At 38.6% G+C, this 21,018-nt stretch overlaps 1 protein-coding gene across 1 annotated transcript in view; it reads left to right on the top strand.

Annotated features, from left to right (window-relative positions):
* The window catches only part of PPP4R4 (protein phosphatase 4 regulatory subunit 4), a 108,808-nt gene that overhangs the window by 37,523 nt on the left and 50,267 nt on the right, over positions 1 to 21,018 (top strand). The window contains exons 4-7 of the mRNA XM_024197128.1: positions 10,650 to 10,797; positions 11,521 to 11,594; positions 13,553 to 13,659; positions 17,416 to 17,523. Coding sequence (XP_024052896.1) covers positions 10,650 to 10,797; positions 11,521 to 11,594; positions 13,553 to 13,659; positions 17,416 to 17,523 — 437 coding nt within the window. The remainder of the gene's footprint in view (positions 1 to 10,649; positions 10,798 to 11,520; positions 11,595 to 13,552; positions 13,660 to 17,415; positions 17,524 to 21,018) is intronic.

The following is a 21,018-nucleotide window of genomic DNA, read 5'->3' on the forward strand; positions in this document are numbered from 1 at the left end:
GTAAGTTTGGCAGTGTCCTCTTCCCCTCAGGGTCTTAAGTCCAGCAACCCAAAAATCACCCAAAAGTCCAACAGCCCAAAAGCCTCTGTCCCTGGTCAGGGCAGCGCCAGAGTTCAAAAGTTTATCTGCAGAGTTTTACCTCCCAGCCTGGGGGGGCACGGGGGTGTTAAGGGGCACGGGGGTGTTAAGGGGCACCTAGTCCGAGGCCAACTGCCCTGCCTCTCTGTGGGGTTTTGCAGCTTGTAACTAGACTCCTAATGGAATCGAAATTAGCTCTGATATTCCACAGTGGAGAGAGGAGGAGGAGGTGCAATTGGTGTTTCGGGCCCTCAAAAGGGGCCCATACCATCAGGTACAAATGCCTGTCCCCAGCCTCTCTCAATTCACTGGGTTTTGGAACCCATATCCCTTGTCTAGCGAGTGCTACTTAATTAATGGTGAGTCCCTCTGTTATAAAACAGTTCCACTGTCCTTGATTCAGATAATCAGAGTAACAACACTTTATTCTTCCTGCCCCAATAACAGAGAAACTGGGGATCCCACAGCAGCCAAAGTGACCATTTGGGCTGCTGTGGGCTCATGCTAGGGGGGGTGGGTGTGCCTATGCAAACAAGATCAGCCCCTGAAGTTCTTTTCCACAACTCACCACAATTCACCACCAGATGTGAGGGTAGAGCTCATTCTGACTCTGCTTACATCGAAATAAAGGTAGGAGGAGTGTCAACTTGCTCAGTCTGAAACTGCGTACGTTTTGAACCTGTTTTAACATGGCCTAAACAGTCTCTCCTCAGGTACATTTTTTTTAACTTAAATAATCTGTTAGTATGCACAGTATTTAGTATCTGTTCTTTAACAGGGGAATTTCAGAGCTCCTTCTAAGAGTCTATTATGACTAAATCCCAGTATAAGTTGTACTCCTATGTCTGTTAAGATAAGGATCCCACTCTAAGAAAAGTGAATGTATCAGAAGAGGAAAAAGCTGATGATTCAGCCAGAATTTTCACATCACAAAATGTGTTGTTTCAGTTCATGATGGTTTGAAAATGTTTAAGATCAGTTACGAACCTAGAGGTTGATCTATTCTTCCCTTACCTGTTTCCGGTGTTTACCTAATGGTTAAGGCAGTGAAGAACATTGACAGAATGTGAGAGAAACTAGACTACAGGTCACCTTTGTCTAGGTCCATTGTACAGCCTCTCACTAAAAAGCAATCTGAATTGGTCTATAATTAGTAGGGTGGGTATGTCTGTATTGGACATAAAGAAATGCAACGCTAACTTAAAGACTGCTGCTGGAAAATTTAGTTCTGAAGAGCTAATTTGTGGCATATCTAGTGATTTTGAGGACAGCTTCATTTTCAACATCATTGCAACAGCTCTTTTTCAATGTGTGTAATTTAATGCTTGAGTAAGGTGCCAGACTGAAAGTCGTGGAAACTGAAGTGCTATATCCATGGAGTGCTTTAGTGCCTGAGGATTAGAAATTAAGTTTCTGTCAGTTTCTTTGACAATATGACTCATCCATCCATAGTTTGAAGGGGACCATGTGTAGAAATGAAGTTTCTTCATATCCTTGAAATCTTTGTTTTTAGCTGAATCTGCCAACATATGCGTCATTTTGATGGTGATCTTCATGATATGGTCAACTGTCTTCTAAGAAATGGATTGATATCGCTTATTTCAGACTGTTGGAAACAAATTTGGCTCATTACTGACCTGAGCTGTATTTGAATCACTGACCTCCAATAAATATGAAAAGTTTCATGTTCCATTAAGAACATTCTGAGCAATCCAATCCCAGAAACCTTTACAAATGAGGTGAAAAAAATGATTGTAACAGTTGCAAACTATTTTCTTTCTTGAATTTTTCCTTATATTCTCAGTGACAGGGGTAAGGTAGTGGGTAATATAGGAAGAGTTGCATGGCTGAGGCTCACAGGTTTTCTTATATTTTTATGATAATTTTTTCTGTACAACAAGGATGTATTAAAAAGGGTTGATGTCACAAGTTGACACTGACCCTTTAAGAGGGAGCAGGGCCAGTGCACCTGTGCTTCAACAGCTCACTCCAACTGGGTTTAAAAGAGGGCACCTGGACCCAGTGGGGGGAGACCCAGTGAGAGAGAGACTTGGTGAGTCAGGACTGCCTGAGAGCAGAAACTGGAGAAGCTAGGAAAGGGGTAAGTGAGAGCTTCTTGGGAGAGACAGTTTGTAGAGAGTGGAAATCTCTGTAGGCCCTTCTTGGGAGGATGGAGGAATTGGCTAGGTCGAGAGCAGGGAGGATAGTTTGGTGACTGTTCTGGGCTAGAAGAGCTAATGCTAGGAGGCTGAGAGCTAGGAGTCAGCAAAAGGGGCTAGCCTGCTGACCTTCCTTAGTCAGAGAGACAGTGATGGGAGGCTGAAAAGGGCTGAGGGCTAGTAGACCAGCAGAGGGTTAGTTTTAGTATCTTCCTAAGCTGAATAGTCAGTACTGGGAGGTGGAAAAAGGCTGATTTGATAGACTGTGATTTAGGCAGAAGAATCATGGGGTTGGTCACTCTCAGGATGATGGCCTAGAGGTGTGGGACCCTGGAACAAGGGCAGAAAGAAACTGGAAACAGTACTGTGAACTCACTAGCAAGGAGCTTGGAAAATCACTGTACATTTCTATGTTTTACTATGGGAATTGGGAGAATGGTTTTTACTGTGAGGGTTCTATGTATTATTGTATGTGTATCTGAGTAAATTATGCCCAAAGATGGGATTTTGAGTGGAGACTGGGAAAGACTGTGTTCTTTTTATGGCCGGACCTAGGAGAAACTGAGGCAGGTGCACGTGTCATACCATGGACTACTGTAGAAGGGTGCTCCAAATAGGGCTGCCTTCTTACAATTGGTTTCTATTCTAAAACATCTGACCAGTTCAAAATAGGATTTTTTCCCTCTAGAGAAAACTGGATATTAGCAAAATGGTCCTTCATTTCTTTTTTTCAACACTAATTTTTTTTTTTGTATTTCACTCCTCTCATTATTTTATTTTTGCAGAGACTAGCTATTTATACCAACATACTATCTTTATGGCCTTCCCTTCAGCTTTATCTGGTTTTCAGTCCACCCATTTTATACTTACTGTGTTAACAAAAGTATTCCAGGAAAACATAGACCAGGGAGCAAGACAGTACTCATAACAAATTACTTCTCTCATATTTTATCAAATTGCCTGAAGAAATAGCTTCATAGTGTGCCCTCTTTTTTCCAGTCTACTAAAATAAGAGGCTGTTTGAGAGATAATACAATATTTGTTAGAAATTAAAGCTATTTCATTTTGAATCTGTGATGCACATATTCCATCTAGTTCATTACGAGCTGTTAGATTAAAAGTGCAAGAACAAATATATCAGCAAGCCTCCTGCTCTGTAGTATATGCAATCCAGCAACGTGATTACTTGGCAGGTATTATCCTCTAGGATACTTAAATGCATGCTCCAGTACACCCTTGTCATGAGAAGTGCCTTTGGTTCCATATTGCAGAGATGCATTTATAATATTGAGCATCATAGGTCAACTTGGTCTTGTCTTCCTGGGCTTTTATAAAAGAGCTGTTTTTTCTCTTATTCTCTGATCTGAACAAATGGCCAGAGAACAAGAGGTGTTCAGAACTGAGGAATAAAATGAACTGACACATTGTTTAAAAAACAGCTGAGTCAATTCCATTATCAGATTCGGTGGTGTTAAGGCCAGTTCAATAGACCCTTTTTATAAAAATATGCAAATAGCTTTGGGAAAAGAAACAAAGTTACCTGAGGATGCAAAATTATTAAAAATTCGTTAACTTTAACTCTAGTTTTTCCACTTAACTGCCACATAAACTTCCAGTCTCTCATTCCAGGCCCCTTTCTAAACTAACTTGCTGACTTGAAGAATTTCTGGAATTTGCTGCTTAAAATACTGAATCCAATTACATCTGAGATGTTCTTGATCCTATGATATGCTTTGGTAGAGAGAGACTTCTCGAAATGAAGGTGCACTAAAAATCAGCAACTTAGATTTATTTTTTTTCTTAAATTGTGTGACACTTGAAAGTTGAGATTCTCACTTCCATAAAGGCCATTTTCTACCAAAGTTCATTAAATGTTGCTGGCCTGTTGGTTGCTGGTACTTCTTCTATTGCTTTTATATACTTACTTTCTGGCAATATATAGCAAAAAGGAGATTTTGTTCTTATAAATGTAGGGGTCATAGTGGATAAGCAATTATTGTGAGCTCCCAATGCAGTGCTGTGGTGAAAATGGCTAATGTGATCTTTGGATGTATAAAGGGGAGCAGTGATTGTACCTCTGTATATGGCATTTGGTAAGATTGATAATAGAACACTGCATACAGTTCTGGTGTCCGCTTTTTTAGAAGTATGTTTAAAAATTTGGAGAGGGGTCAGAAAAGAGCCGCAACAATGATTCAAGGGCTGGAGAAAATGCCTTTACAGTGAGAGACTTAAAGGACTCAGTCTGTTCAATTTATCAAAAAGAGATTTAAGAAGTGACTTGGTTACAGTGTATAAATACCTTCACAGGGAGAAAATACTGGGCTCTTTAATCTAGCAGAGAAAGGCATAACAAGAACCAATGACTGGAAGCCAAAACCAGACATATTCAAATTTGAAATTAGGCTCAGATTATTAATAGTGAGGGTAATTAACCATTAGAACAAACTGTTAAAGAAAGTGGTGAATTCTCAATCCCTTGACATCTTCAGATCAAGACTGGATGCCTTTCTGGATCATATGCTTTAGTCAAACACAAGTTATTGGGCTCAATGCAGAGGTAACTGGGTGAAATGTTATGGCCTTTGATAAACAGGAGGTAACACTAGATGATCTCATGGTCCCTTCTGGCCTTAAACCCTATTAAACTCTGTGAAATACATGTGAGTTTTGTTAATGTCTATAGACATTAGTATAAGCAGTTCCTCCAACAGTTGCTTTACTATCTGTTTACTTTCATTAAGAGCTTGTCTAGATGGAGAAAAAACAACGAGGCGTCCTTGTGGCACTTTAGAGACTAACAAATTTATTTGGGCATAAGCTTTCTTGGGCTAGAACCCACTTCATCGGATGCATGGAGCTGAAAATACAGTAGCAGGTATAAATACACAGTACATGAAAAGATGGGAGTAGCCTTACCAAGTGGGAGGTCAGAGTTAGTGCATGGCAAGCTGGGGTGTAAATCTACAGTGCATTAGCATGCCACACACTAAGTGACTGTGTGGACCATGGGCTGCATGCTGGAAGTTCCCTAGTGCGCTTTGACCTACTGCTGTTTGAAACAAGAGATGGTCAAAGCACACTAGGAAATTTTTATCGCACAGTAGCAAGGTCCACACAGCCAGTTAGTGGGCCGCACACTAGTGCGCTGTAGATTTACACCCCAACTTGCCATGCACTAACTCTCCATCTAGACAAGCCCTAACACAGGGATAGTTGTATTTTCTTACTTTTGCTGGGTGGGTTGATAAATGCTCTTATTGGTTTTGATTGCAAATATTTTTTAGCATTGACAGGCTTTTGTTATGTTTGATTTTTGTTTATGTCTGTTGAAGAAATATTACTGCTGATGAACTGACCAGTAACTGGAAATTTTGTATAGCTGTCACTTGATCTAATTCCCATTGAAAATAGTGGGAGTTGTCTCACTTCAAAGGGAATTGAATTGTCTGTTAATCTCTCTGCACCTCTATTTCCCATATGTGAGATGGAATAATGATGTTCACCCACTTTTGTAAATTTGTATCTACAACTGTAAAGTGAAAGACATAGTAATTGCTATGTGTTTCTGCAGCTTTTTATCACCCTGAGCTAATTGGGTAGTAAACTCAGCTTCCTCATTTGGTGTTTGAATGTATTCGCAGAACTCACAGGTAAGAACAAATGCTCCTTTTGTCAAAGCTGTGGATAAAATAGACTGAGGAAAAGGTAATTGAAAGACATTATGACTGTCTGGATTAAGAATTTTATCTCTACTTGTTGGCAGAAATTGGTAAATCAAACCTGGTAATCTTGCCTCTGCAATTGCAGAAATTATACAGGTAGGAAAAATTTTCCATTGAAATTCTATATTTGTCATTTTAAATATTCAGAACAAAACAACAACTAAATAAACCATCAAACAAAAATCGTTCACCTTTTACCATACAGATTTTAATATTGGGATAAACAAGATTAAATTTATCAGACCCTTTTAATATAACTCAGAGAAAGTATGGTCAAGTGTGAGCATCAGTATTGTGTTCTATTGGTTAAATCAGCTATGATATACATAGTTCAGAAATTAAAATAAAATCATGTATATGAAATTTTTGTACATTCTCTACAGTTGAAAAACACTGATGTCTTGTTATGGTTCTCCTATGTAGATCCCCCACCCTCTGGATATCTGCATGCACCTCCTCATGAACCTTGGTAATCACTGAAATGCAGATTCATAGACAGCTTAGATATATTCCTCAGTGTATGTTCTGTGCACCTAATGACTCCTTTGTATTTGGCATTGACAGCTCCTTTCCTTTTTGATCTCCATGGTTTGGTGGATCTCGGTGCCACCAGAATGAGGTTTTTTGAAGGCCTTTATTTAGCTGAATTTTCTTTATTAAGAGCTATTTTTCCAAATGTTGCGGTGTCAGAATAAAATTCAATTAATTTTGATCTAGAGCTGCAGTCAGTCACCTAACATAAGTGTCTACATCCTTCTAAGGAAAGAGAGCCCAAATCTTGTCAAGCTTACAATACTCTGGCTTCTCAAAATTGTGAACGTCTTTGTTTCTTACTTCAGTTATATATTATCTGGCTCCTACACACCAGGCCCTTTCCCTGTGCTATCTAATACATTCTAAAGCCATTTTCAAAACAAATTATTTTGTGATCTATGAAACTATTTTTTTAATTTGCTGTCCACCAACTTGTCAACTTTGTAAGCTGCAGTTGCTACTGACAAATTCTTCTCTTATTGTTTCCACAAGGTTAGGAAATGATAGTGATGGTGCTCTTAACCCTTGCTTACACTGTAAAGTGACTTTGGGTTCAAATCTAATCAGTCCTTTTGTTCTACCATTCTTCTGTGAATTTCTTTCTTTCTTTCTTTCTTTCTTTCTTTCTTTCTTTCTTTCTTTCTTTCTTTCTTTCTTTCTCTTTTTCTTTTTCTTTTCCTAATTAAAAGGTTATGCCATATTAACACAAATACAAAGTTGATAAACTGCAGCATTCTTTCAAGGAAAATCTATTCCAAAGGGACATAAATCACATTTCACTAGAGATGAAATTTCATCTGTTCCAATTGAAGAAATCTGCAGTGCTTTCTACATTTTGGAGCTATAGCTGCCCGAACTTAACTGCTAGACCGTAGTCTTTTTCATTAGGCAGTTCACCAAAACCAGCTAGTTTTTTTGACGTCGCACTGAATCCCTCTGAGTTTGCTGGTTAGTGCTTTTTTGCCACTGGAGAGTGGGAATCTGTGAAGGAGATCCCATGACTAAAAAAGAAGTTACTTACCCATAATCATAATTCTCCAAATGGGTATCCTCCTCAACAGATCTACACTCACAAACCTGATGTCTTTTGTCATACATTTTTATGTCCAACTTAAGGTCTATGGAACTGCAGTGGGGATGGGAGCCAGACACATTTTAATAGGTGAAACTCTACAGTTCTCAGTGCAGACATCAATTCAGGCACATGTTTAAGCAATCTAGAAATTTACATTTCAATGTCTCCCGAGGTCCATGAGGAGGCACATCCAGAGAATGTGGCTCTCACACATGATTATCCAGAGAGTGTGGATCTGTGGAGGAGCTACCCATTTGGAATCTTGAGTTGTTGGTAAGTAACCCTATTTATGTTGTGTATCCAGTGAACATATTTAAAATTGAAATCAGATGCTTTCTATTCCAACAATATCTATGTTGATTTTTTAACTTCAGCTTAACATTGCAGAAATGTACGTCTCCAAAGTGCCACTTCAGCCCACAATTTAAAAACCTATTAAGTTTGGAAAGTGTGTCAGATAGATAAAATCAACAATCCCACATTCTGTATTGCACTGTTTGCAGATAGCCCTTTTGTAGTTAGAATGTACTAACAATCTTGTCTTTCACCTAAATCTTAGCACAAGGGGTGGGAGGTGAGATGGGAGCTTCTTCATAAATAACTCTAAAAGGGGCCAGAATTATCTGTGCTGTCTTTAAAGCCTATCTGTATCCTGGAACTCATGTTTTGATTCATGCTCTTTAGGTCCTGTTTCTTCTGCCCTCTTTCTTAATTGTTTGGTAAAGTCCTCTCTCTTTTTTTTTTTCTTTTTTTGAATGACTGTAAGAGGTGTAGTTCAAGAACCAGATGTTTATGTGCTTGCTTATTCTGATCCCCCAATACCATTCTGTTATAAGGCCATATGCTGACCTTGTTCCTTGGCAATACTCCCAGTAGTGTTGATGGAAGTTGTACAAGGGCAGTATATGACCCTTAATGACAAAAAAAATGCAACCTATCCTTATTAAGGAATATGAACATTTTATTATACTGGTAGTTGGTAAGCTGCCCAGCACAGCTTAATTTTACTTGGATAATGGGCATCCTGGTAGAAACATCCACAGCCATAAACGCCCACAGCCAGCTCTTGAGATGAATAACAGTTTTCCTTTAGCTTAGCTACTCTGAAAAAGGGTACTTGCACATACAATCTGACTGGTTGACATTTCTGTACTGAGACTTCTTTCTTGTTCACCTCTTATTACGTAAATGATAAATGTACTAATCATCGCATGACAGTTGTAAGCAAATCATAAACCAGGATCATCTTTTGTCTGTCACATTTATGCCTATAATTTTTTTTTTTTAAGAAAGTCTGTTGGAGGCTTGTTTTTGGTTTTTACTAAAGAGTTAGATAATATTCTTTGATCTTTCGTTAAATATAATTTGTCTCCCAATATGTATGTTAAAAAAAGAACCAAAGAAGCATCTGTGAAAAATATCAACTGGCAGGTTGAGCTTGATCAGTCTAGAGAGAAAGCTAAGTGTTACCAAGGTTGGATTCACAAGTAAAACATGCATAATATTTTAATAGCAAATTAGGCAGTAAAACCACTTAAAAATGTCATTCTAGTAATACCCAGCAAAATGTACATATTGGTAGTGAGTAGTGTGACTCATACAGGTTACACATAGCAGATGTTATGATATGTCTAAATAACTTTGAAAGATCTAGGTAGATATGGCCTTTAATTTTCATTCTGACAGCTGTCTACAAATGAACACCTGTTCACATTTTTGCTACCATATCATCATCATTAGGGCCCTACCAAATTCACGGCCATGAAAAACGCGTCACAGACCGTGAAATCTGGTCTTTTGTGTGCTTTTACCCTCTACTATACAGATTTCACGGGGGAGACCAGCGTTTCTCAAATTGGGGGTCCTGACCCAAAAGGGAGTTGCAGGGGGGGATCACAATGTTATTCTGGGGGGTGTAATGATCTTGCCACCCTCACTTCTGCGCTGCCTTCAGAGCTGGGCAGCCGGAGACTGGTGGCAGTTGGCTGGGCTCCCAGCTCTGAAAGCAGCTTTCCTCCCCCCCCCAGCAAGAGTGCAGAAGTAAAGATGGCAATACCATACCGTGCCATCCTTACTTCTGCGCTGCTGCTGGCAGTGGCGCTGCTTTCAGAGCTGGGCTCCCAGTCAGCAGCCACCACTCTCCAGCTGCCCAGCTCTGAAGGTAGTGCCTCCTCCAGCAGCAGTGCAGAAGTAAGGGTAGCAGTACTGCAATCCCCCTTACAATAACCTTGCGACTCCCCCCACAACTCCTTTTTGGGTCAGGACTCCTACAATTACAACACCATGAAATTTCAGATTTAAATAGCTGAAATCATGAAATGTGTGATTTTTTTAAAATCCTATGACCGTGTAATTGACCAAAATGGACTCTGAATTTGGTAGGGCCCTAATCATCATCATTATTATTAATATTTGACTTTGGAATAGGCACTCTGAAAGAGTTTCTAATAAATGAGATTGGTTCATGATAAAGTTGAGTATCCATAAATAGAAAAGTGTTTAAATAAATAACATAATTAATCTTTGGCTGTTTTTATTTAGAGGCTAAACTATAAAATTTTATTTATGTTCGGTATCAGTTGGTGATGGAAATTTAAATAACTTTGTGCAATTTGGTATCACTTCCCAGGGGGTACAAAATATTTATCTCTCTAAGCCATGAATAACTGAAATGAATGCTGGCTGGTTTGTTATGACATTTTCTTACTATACATAAAGAAAGCATCTGCACCTAAACACAGAAATAATTGAACAAGACATACAACTAAAAAGCTTAGTAAAATTGTAATGTGTGCTACATTTTTTCCTTGCTAATCAATGTCAAACATTATGATCCACTTTAATTTATTTGTCTTGAAAGCTTTATATTATTATGATTTGTAAAACACCTGAATTTGTGAAGATGTAGTTTAAAAGAGATTAGAGTATCTAATCTGTTAAGAGGAAGTGGTTGTGTAAGGATAGTTTTGTATCTAACTTCTTATATACTGATTCCTAGGATCTGAATAAACATGGGAATTTTCTTTTAATGTATTTCTGGCTCATCCTTTTAAATAAATACCCTTTCTGATTATACAGGAAGTCCTGCATGTTGCAGGGGTGGAAATGCAGTTAACAGCTGCTGTTGCATTTTTGACTATTCAGCAAGAGGAGTCCGTGTCCATTCATACTTATTCCCACTCCTTCCTACACATCATTCTACAGAATCTGGAACACAGGGATGCAGGTCAGGATCATGATGCTATGCTGATAACCGATTGGTTCTTTGTGATTTATGTTTCCTTAGTGGCTGTACAGTACTATTTAAAACAATACATGCAATCTATACCAATTTGTGAGTTTATTAATTGATGGTGGTTTTTTGGAATGGCTTGCTGTATGTAAGGTTTTCTATATATTGACCTTCCTGCAGACTTATTTAGCTGAAAGTTTCCTTCAATTTGAATAAAACAAATACATACATTTCTGCTTGGTGCACTAAATCCTGCGGTCCTTAGTCCAAATTTCCAATGGATTAATTGGAATCTGTGCCTGAGTAAGCACAAGTACGGATACAGTATTTTCTTCATAATGTTGAGATTTTCTTTTAACTTCTTGAAAATTATTTTCTTAATACAGGAAAAATAAAAAAATGACTCTTGCAGCAAAAATAGAAAGTTTTACATAAGTAAATTAAAGAAAATAGCATGTTATTTCTAAGCGGCGGAAACTCATCTTCAAACAGTTGTTCCAAAACAAGTAATAGAATAATTCTCCCCTCCCCAAAATGCAGGCAAAACTTGTTTTTCTAATGAAATATATGCAAACAGATAGAAGTGTGTAACTATTTTTGAATGTTACTGTATGTCATTTAGAAGTATAGTTCATTGAAGAGCTGACTGCACCAAAACAGAAGTTGTTTCATACAACTGACCTATAATATAACATATAGTCCATTTATGTCTAACAGGTGTCAGTAATGCGTGGCTAGAAACTCTTCTTGCTGTAATAGAAGTCTTGCCAAAAGAAACCATCAGACATGAGGTAATGTTATTTTTTCCTGGAAACATTAATGGAGAATAGATTAAAGATTTTTATGAATAATGATCTGATTTTCAAAAGCTTGGAGTAATTGCAATTCCTATTTGCTTCAACAGGAGTAATGAGCGGTCAACACCTGTGAAAATCAGGCTATTGTAGAACATAGTGTAGTAAAGGAATGTGTTGGGGGTGGATGGGAGGTCATCTTAAAAGGCTTTTGTATACATCAACAAACAATGACTACAGTATTTTTAAATGAGATATCATCAATAAAGTGCTTTGGAGGGTCTGTGTTTTCATTTTCGAAGATGATAGTAAAAGTGGAAGAATGTTCTAACAAAAAAGTTTTTGTTTTAGTAACTTAAACTTCTGGATTGGCAGTGAACTTAATTTTATGCTATAGGTTTAGTAGACTTGAGGGTTTAAGTTCCACTCAGTGGGTCAAAGCCTGGGGTCTTTATTTGGAGGTCAGCCTGCAAACACTGTGTATTTTGTGTCTACATTATGGCTCTGGGGGTAGGGAAAAATTCTGTCACCTGCCCCTTAATGATCATTTGTACTTTATAAAAACATTTTTAAAATGTGCTTGTAAATGAAATCCATCGTTGCTTTTAAAATAACTTTTAAAGGGTAAAAGGCTAACAATACAAAATAAATTAATTTTGCTAGAACCAATGTGTTTCTGTAATGTAATTTAAAAAATGATCACTTAGGGAAAATGTCAACTTGCTTCCTACATTTTCCTTAAAACACAATAAAATGATAGGATGTCCTCATAACAATGTACCTTGTGTATAATACAATTGCTGAGGCACTTTTAGGACAGCAGTTGGATAAGACCACATGATATAAGGCTTTTCTTAATTATTTCATTTTTGTATTGTGACACTTAGATTCGTCTCATTTTATTTATTGTAATGGAAATTGGGAGGACTGTCTTAAATTCAGAGCACTTTAGGGAAAAGACTGTGTCTTGCTAAATATTTGGAAAGTGTCTGACATGTTCTGGGTGCTCTCCTTGTTCAGATATTAAATAATAATAATATATGGTACCTACAAAACCTGTATGACTTATTTCCTCACTAAGTGTTATGATGGGTAACACATTCTGTGTACTAATTCTAGCTTGTTCATCTGTTCACATTTTCACAGTAAGATGATGGGAAGGGCTGCTTCTGCAGCACTGCTACCCTTTCTGGCCTGTGTTCAATTCCGCTGGGGTTGTGCATGAAAGGTTGGATGAAGAGCTGAGGCAGAGCAGGGGAGGTACCCTTCTTTGCAGCACCCTGCCCTACTCTGCACATGGGTTTCCATGGCGATTTCTCATCAGGCGATAATACAACTAGGCATATTATCTTCCTCTGGCTCCCTTTGACAGCTGATCCTCTGGGATCGTGGAGGAGATCCAGCAAATGGTCGCACAGCTCCAGCAGAAGCAGCAGTGGGTCATGGCTGCACATGGAATCCCTTCCCTATGGATCCTAGAGATATTCAAGGTTGGGAGGGTATATGGCCACCAGAGTTCACATCAAAGGAGGTGTCCCTGGAGAAACATTGGCAAGAAGAGATTCATACTATTTCCTTTCCCTCCTCCTCTTCTGGGTTTTTCCAAGAAGGGGGCCCTTTGTGTGAAAATTCCCCAAATAATATCTATAAATATGCTTATAGAATTTATTCTCTAAATAAAAACACAAGAAGATAGATGTAATGTTGCAAAGGTGTAATGGCTATAAACTGTGATGTGAATCATAAACTAGAACTTGGGCCAAGATACATTTGTTATATACTATAGTTGGCACTAAAATGCAAGGTTCTTAGTAGTCTTAATGTGTGCATTATTATGATCACAACCTAATTTTGTGGGAAAAGTAATTGACATTTGTATTATGTACTTCTAGACTTTTTAACAACAGGAATACATTTTTTACTGTTAAATGTTTCCTCCCATTTTTTCCATATAGATCCTGAACCCACTTGTTTCCAAGGCACAGCTTTCCCAAACACTTCAGTCTCGCTTAGTTAGCTGTAAAATATTGGGAAAATTAGCTAACAAGTTTGAAACTCATATGTGAGTAGTTTGTGTGTATGTGTTTCAGATTTAATGTTTATCACAATGTCTTTGCCAGTGGATAATATTACAAGAAGTAGATTTACATAATTTTCTCTATTGTACAAAAATTGAATGCTTTTGTTCTTACAGATCCATCCATCATAATACTAATTAGCTATAAGCGATGTTCATTAGGTAGGTCACAGTACTCAGCATGTTCAAACATTGCTGTTGTCATCAGATTTCAACTTCCCTGTGTACATTCTTCGACCAGTCAAGAGGTTACCTTGGGAGCACCATTTTTCATGTCATTTCTCTAGATTATTGTTCTGTGTAGGAAGGTCCACAGATCTAAACAATGGTTTTTCAGCCTGCTTGCAGCTTTTGGAGGCATAACCATGCCTGCTTATCAAAAACAACAGGAGAGCATCCACACTCCTGATGAGCCTGCCGGTTTAATTCTGTCTCCTCACGTGCAGTCAGACTCTTCCGAGCCTTCCTGATGCATTTCATTAAAATCTATTTTAAAATCTCCAGTAAAGGAATTGGTAAACTTAAAACTCTCTTGTCTTAAAGGCAAAATCTTGTTTCTAAATTTTGAGTTGTGTGGCCAGATTTCTGAATTCTTTGCTTGGGATTTTCTTCTTGTCATAACTGCATGGGGGACACAGCAGTAGCCAACTGCTGTTGACCTGATCTCCTCCACCTCCAAGACCGAAAGTCAGTGATTTGGACAGCAGTGCAGAACCTAGAAATACCTAACAGAACTAAAAGCCCTAGAAACTATCTGCCCCACAACATCCATACTACCTTATTTACCTTCTACCATCAGTTTAATCAGCCCTGTATTAAATAAGCCCTTTTCAGCTAACCTTTTCTGTGCAGGCAACATTAATAACCGTGCCTCAGGACTGTCTAGATGAGACATTAGTGTCCTCAGAGCCTTTTCAGGGTCTTATCAGACTCCCAGAGTCTCAAAGTTTAAAAAAAGGGTTCCCTTGAGATTACCTTTCTGGGCAAAGTTTCAGACCCCAGGTCCCTCTACAGCAGGGATCTCAAACTCAAATCACCACGAGGGCCACATGAGGACTAGTACATTGGCCCGAGGGCCGCATCACTAACACCTTTTCATATAAAGGTACAAAAGCCCCCACCCTCTGCCCGCAGCCCCACCCCCACTCCACCCCTTCCATGAGGCCCTGCCCCTGCTCCACCTCTTCCCACGTAAAACTTGCTTAAGTGGGCAGCTGAGTGTTCCCTGTTGTAGGGGAATCTTTAGATGACATAAGGGTGGTATAGCTGACTCTATGCAACCCCTCATTGCAGTACCTGTCATTGGGATGTGGGTGGAATCTTTTCTTGCGGATAGTTGCAGAGTACAGCTCCTGCTTAGGTTCTACACTAAGCATAGTTTATGATGACCTGATGATTGTGCAGTTGTTGGGAGGGCTACTTATACTTTGATGATTGGCTGATTTCTGGTCAAAATTTTTATTTTACCAGAGCCAGTTAGGACTGGGTAAAAGAAATGGGAATGATTACCTTTACCAAGCTGTTGTTTTTAACATGAAAAAGGAAGTCTAAATAGTGTGTGCATTGGCCTTGGCCTTTTTTTGTGAGGCTGCTTTTAATCTATCCAAGATGCTACAACTTAGCATACCATGAAAGGTAAACAAGTGGGCCATGTGGCGGTGTACTGAACTGCTGTAAATTGTTCCTAATTTCGTTCTGTTAAATGAAGTTATTTGGAAGACTAGATGCAACCATAAAGAAGACTTCCAACCTCAAAAGAACCTTCATTTGTACATAGAACAGAATGGGGCTTTCTGTTGTACTGTAAGCATGCACAGACCATGGCTTACAGAGTTTCTAAATCTGATTCCTGGAAATCTGAAATCTTAGAAAGATCAAGTAAAGCAGCTCATAACTCCAGCTGCAAGGAAAGAATTGGACATCAGAATCCTTACGTGAAGGGGAGGGAAGCTCCTATGGTTCCAGATTGACCACAATTTTTTATTACCATTAATAACAGTTGACTTGGTATGGATGCTGGGTCAATCTGCAAATAATCAATTTGCAAGATTGGAGCCTTTTGTAATGTATGTGTTTGTATAGTGCTATGAATATCTATGTTGCTGTTTTAAATAATGATTACAATATTCATGAATAGAGTCTATCTAGAGTTAGACTTATTATTGTCTCCTGGAATCTGACTTTGATTGTAACCTTTCCGAAGACTAAACGGAATTGTACTATTTCATTTTCTTCCATTTCAAACATCCCTTCTTGGAAATACTTTCTTGGCTAGAAGAGCTTGGATACTAGAAACCCCTTGAGCAGGCCTCCTTTTTTTATTTTATTTTATTTTATTTTATTATCTGTATTGTGATAGTGTCCAAGGTCCCACTCAAGATTGATGCCCTGTTATGTTAGATGCTGTGCAACCACAGGATGACTTGGACCTCACCTTGCATAAAGACAAGTTCATCTTCAATATTTTCTTCCCAAAGTGGGCACAAGGTTTCCATATCAGCCTGGAGATTTCCTTTCCTTCTGTATTCTAAGAAGTTTTTCAAGATTCCTTAAATTCTATGTGGACTGAAATAAGGATTTTTTAATATATAAGTTCTGCTGTTTGAAACCTCCTCCAAAGAAGGGCCAAAGAGCATCCAGGACTATGTAGGTCAGGTCTTGCAACAGAGGTCCAGTGTGCACTTATTCCTACTTCACTGGGGCTTCTTTCACCTTAAGGATGAAAGAGATGGAAGACATAGCAGCACAAACCAGTTGTTCTGATGTTTTGGAAATCCATTCCTTCGACTTTGCATTTGGTAGGGTCTTAGAATATCTTAAAGGCCATGTTTATTATGGACAAGTGGTTGGCAAATGGTTTCCCACTCTACAGTGGGGTGAACTGCTCAATAGTCCCTTCAGATTAGATTGATGGATCTGCAAAAACAAATTAAAAAAAAAAGAAGTTGTTTATCTTACAAACTAAGCTTCTGTGTTTCGTGCCCACGGTTGGGATAATGCTATCCTGTTGAGTCCATTCACATTGTGTGGATTGTATTTTTTTAGGACAGAGCTGTCTGAATGCTGTAGCAGAATCTGTTAGAATGTAATAGAGAACTGGCCAACAACAAAGTGTATAAATACTGATTTGGAGGGTCCTGTTTGATTTACTGGATACTAGAACAGATCAGTCTAATGTCCGGATTAGTGGACTTAAGTTATTGCACCCTAGTTTTTAATTTTAAAAAACAGCCATTTACATTAAAATTCATATTTTGTTATGTTTGCAAGCAGCTGATGATGACAAAAATAACTAGGACTTTCATTTCAATTTATACAATGTATATGTATTCATACAGCAGCTGTCTAAATATTGTACTGAAGTTGATTATTAAGTATCTTTATTAAAAGTAACACTATACTTAAACAGTATTTTCAAAGGTTTGAAAATCCTTCAAATGAAATACTAACAAACTGCGGTGAATATGGATAATACTCTTCTGTGAAAATTCCATTTTGTATTTTAGTTTAGTTATAAAAATATGCTGTAAAGTTCTATACCATTTATAATTATAAGCTTCAAAATTGTCAGTTGTACTTTATCACCCTGCCCTACAACACCTGCTCATAAAGGTTATAAATGTTGCTGTATGAAGGGTCAAGTTAAGAGTACTGTGAACTATCTAGAATCAGATGTGCTCATTAAATAGAGTTTACAAATACTTAGTTCTTCATATTAATTTAAAATGTTGAAATTTTTAGCATTAAAAGGGAAATTCTTCCACTGGTAAAATCGCTCTGCCAAGATGTAGAATATGAAGTTCGATCCTGCATGTGTCGGCAACTGGAACATATAGCTCAAGGAATAGGGTGAGTATAACTTGCAAAATTTACTACAAAATGTAAAATATAACTCTAAAGTATTTAGTAGTAATCTAAAAACTCTTCAAAATTTAAAACGTGTATCCCTGCATGTTAAATTATTTGATATTCAAGGCGTATTGCAGTCTCTCAATTAATTGTCCACAGCTTTCACCCACTTACGCTTTATGTAATTCAGGAATGTATTTTTGTAACTACCATGTGAACAAAAACCATTTTTCTGAAAAGGGTCTGATTCAAAGCCCCTTGAAATCAATGGGAAGATTCAGCTGATATCAGTTGTTTAATGTGTAGGTACACAAAGATGGAAGACAATCTGGAAGGAGTCCTAGTTCTTAAAACTAACTGCCACTCTTTGCAAAAAGATGATAAACATGTTTTGATTACTTATAGTAAATGTAAATTCTGTGGCAGCTGTTTATATAAGCTTGAAAGCCTCTTCATTTTTTTAAAGTTATAAATATAGCACTAGAGAAGGCTCTGTTGAACTTATAGACAAGTTAAAACTTATAGTGTCTTGTCTTGATCATACAACATATAAGGTGCCACAGAATCAGGGCCACAAAGATTAATTTTTTTACCCTCTGAAATTCCTATCAGAAACGCAGATGTAGCTGTCTACCTCTCTGTTCTTGTCTAGGAGATATGAACAGTACATAACATTATGGGCTTGATGCACAAGTTACTGGGTGAGTTTCGCTGGCTTGTGTTATGCAGAGAGGGATCATATGAGATCAGGGGAGGGCAAACTACACCCACGGGCCGAATCCGGCCCGTCAGCGCTTTCAATCCGCCCCACAGGATTGCCAGCCCCATGGTGCAGCAGGGCTAAGGCAGGCTTCCTGCCTGTCCTGGCCCCGTGCTGCTCCCGGCCACAGCTGGCACCAAATCCCTGCGGCCTCTCGGGGAGGGCAGAGGGCTCTGTGCACTGCCCTTGCCTGCAGGCACCGCCCCCAACAGCTCCCATTGGCCAGGAACGGGGTACTGTGGCCAATGGGAGCTTCGGGGATGGTACCCACAGGGAAGGGCAGTGCGCAGTGGAGCCGCCTGCCCTATCCCACCCCCAGGAGCCATTGCTGGACATGCTGGCCACTTCCGGGAGCGGTGCGAGGCCAGGGCAGGTATGGAGCCTCCCTTTTAGCCCCGCTGTGCGCTGCTGCCGCCCCGGAGGTGCTTGAGATAAGTGGTGCCAGGCCGGAGCCCACACCCTGAACCCCTCCTGCACCTCTCACACCAACTCCCTGCCCTGAGCCCCCTAACCTCCTGCCTTGAGCCCCGTCCCGCACTCTGCATCCCCTCCTGCATCCCAACCCCTTGCCCTGAGCCCCTTCCTGCACACCGCACCCCCTCCCACACCATAACCCCCTGTCCCAGCAATACATTGATGGACCTAAATGCAATTTCCTCACCCAGATGTGGCCCTCGGGCCAAAAAGTTTGCTCACCCCAGGACTAGATGATCATAAATGGTCCCTTTTGGCATTAAAATCTATGAAGAGCACTAAGGGAGGGGATGAAATTAAAGCCTATCTTTGAAAGGTACTGTACAAATGCAGTTTGGTTTTTTTTTTTTTTTTTTTGGAGTACCAACATGTGTGGAAATGATTCTTCTTTGTGTCTTTAACCCTTTTGAAGTTGGGTGTGATGAACTGGGCTGTGTAACTACTAAGCGGTTAGAGTAAAAGATAAGTATTAGTAGCATGGTTAAATTAACACTATTTCAATAAAACCATGCAGTGCAGGGACTGCCAGATTAATTTGCCTGTTACCTTTTATTTGAGATAGGAAATAAAATTAACTAGAAGTGCTTTGAATAGTTGCTGTGTAAGGGCTTTGTCCTGCAAACATTTAAGCACATGAGTAACTTTAGAAGACATTGAACTTATTCAAATTACTCACTTGCTTAAGTGATCAGGTCCTGTATTATCCCCTTACCTCCCTCCACCCCAAAAGACAGTTTAGCATAAGTAAATAGTTACGATGTTTTATATTAAAATACATTTTGTTTTAATATATTTTATTGGACCAGCTTCTGCTGGTGGAAAAGATAAGCTTTTAAGCATTAATTGGTCACTTAATTTTTAAGTGGTTTCTTGCTACAAGCATTAATGCTTTATGCTTAACAATCTATCCCAACTTGTATTTTGCTATGACACTCTACTTACCTTTTCCAGACCTGAAGAAGAGCTCTATGAAGCTTGAACCTTGTCTCTTCCACCAATAGAAGTTGGGCCAGTAAAAACTATTACCTTACCCACTTTGTTTATCTCAATACAGAATGTAAATTTTAAGATCATTTTATTATAGTCCACTCTGATTATGTTATATATCAATATATGTATATGTATTAAGAGTAAAAATTGCAAGGAAAATGTACGGATTGGTACCGCACATTGGTAGCTGCATCATCTTTTGGAAATGACATGCTTTTATCACAAATTTATAAACAACTGATTCTTTTTTCTAGTTGTCATATTTGTTTTAAATCTTTGTCAAAAATTAAGTATATCTTTAATGGTTCCAAAATGGAAATCCACAGAAACACATTTTGGAAATGTCTGTTTCAGCTTTCTTCCTGTTCCCCATCAGCTTGTGATTTCATTTTCTCTCTTTCTCCCTGCCTTCCTGGGTCTCATTTGGATTGCATTTTTACCCCCCACTCCTGACCATATGTTCACTTATTTCCTTCTTAATGCACCCTTCCACCTGTTCGTTGATATTTCTTTCCTTTGGGATTCAATCTATTGTTTCCAGTAATTTTCTCACTGAATTTCTTTGGCTCCATCAGCAGGTAGGATGCCATTATGATGCATTTGGTGTTGACAATAATGTATAAGTGACACACACTATTGTAAAATGTTATTTCCTTTGTGGGAGGGTGGATTATAAAATAATCTAATCTAATATCAGTAAAACTAATTCTGATTTATGGTATGTGTGGAAAGGAGGTTACACGGCAACATGTAACAAAGTCCATCAAATAATCTGTTTTATTTATTAAAATGTATGACACTACAGTGGCTATATCACACTTTCAGAATCTCTCACTTGCTGTGACAACCTATAGAGAGGAGGCAAAAAATAAAGTTGCTAATGCCTTTTTTGTGGAGGCAAAAAGTGGCTCCTATAAAGTGACATAAAAGAAGTACGAGGATATATGGAAAAGTGTAGAAGATTTATTTTCATTCTTTTCTTTTAAATCCAAGTTAGCTATAATAGGTCCTGATGAAAAGGAGAGAAGGAAAATATGGACCTTTACCTTCTCTTCCCCCACAAAAAAAGTTCAAGGCCAGTACGTTAAGTGAAGCTGAAGAAGGAAAAATGCTGTTCTCTTTGGTATCAAAAATGGCTTGCTCTTGTATTACAAAATCATACTCTGAGAAAGGAAATGAAGAAAATTTCATCATCTTGTGGTCTCATTTTTAGCCCAAGCAGGAACAAATACACTATAAATGGAAAAACTGAAGTTTGCATAAAGTGATAG

Source organism: Terrapene carolina, unplaced genomic scaffold, assembly GCF_002925995.2.
Source record: "Terrapene carolina triunguis isolate 2854851 unplaced genomic scaffold, T_m_triunguis-2.0 Scaffold96, whole genome shotgun sequence".
Taxonomy (NCBI): Eukaryota; Metazoa; Chordata; order Testudines; family Emydidae; genus Terrapene; species Terrapene triunguis.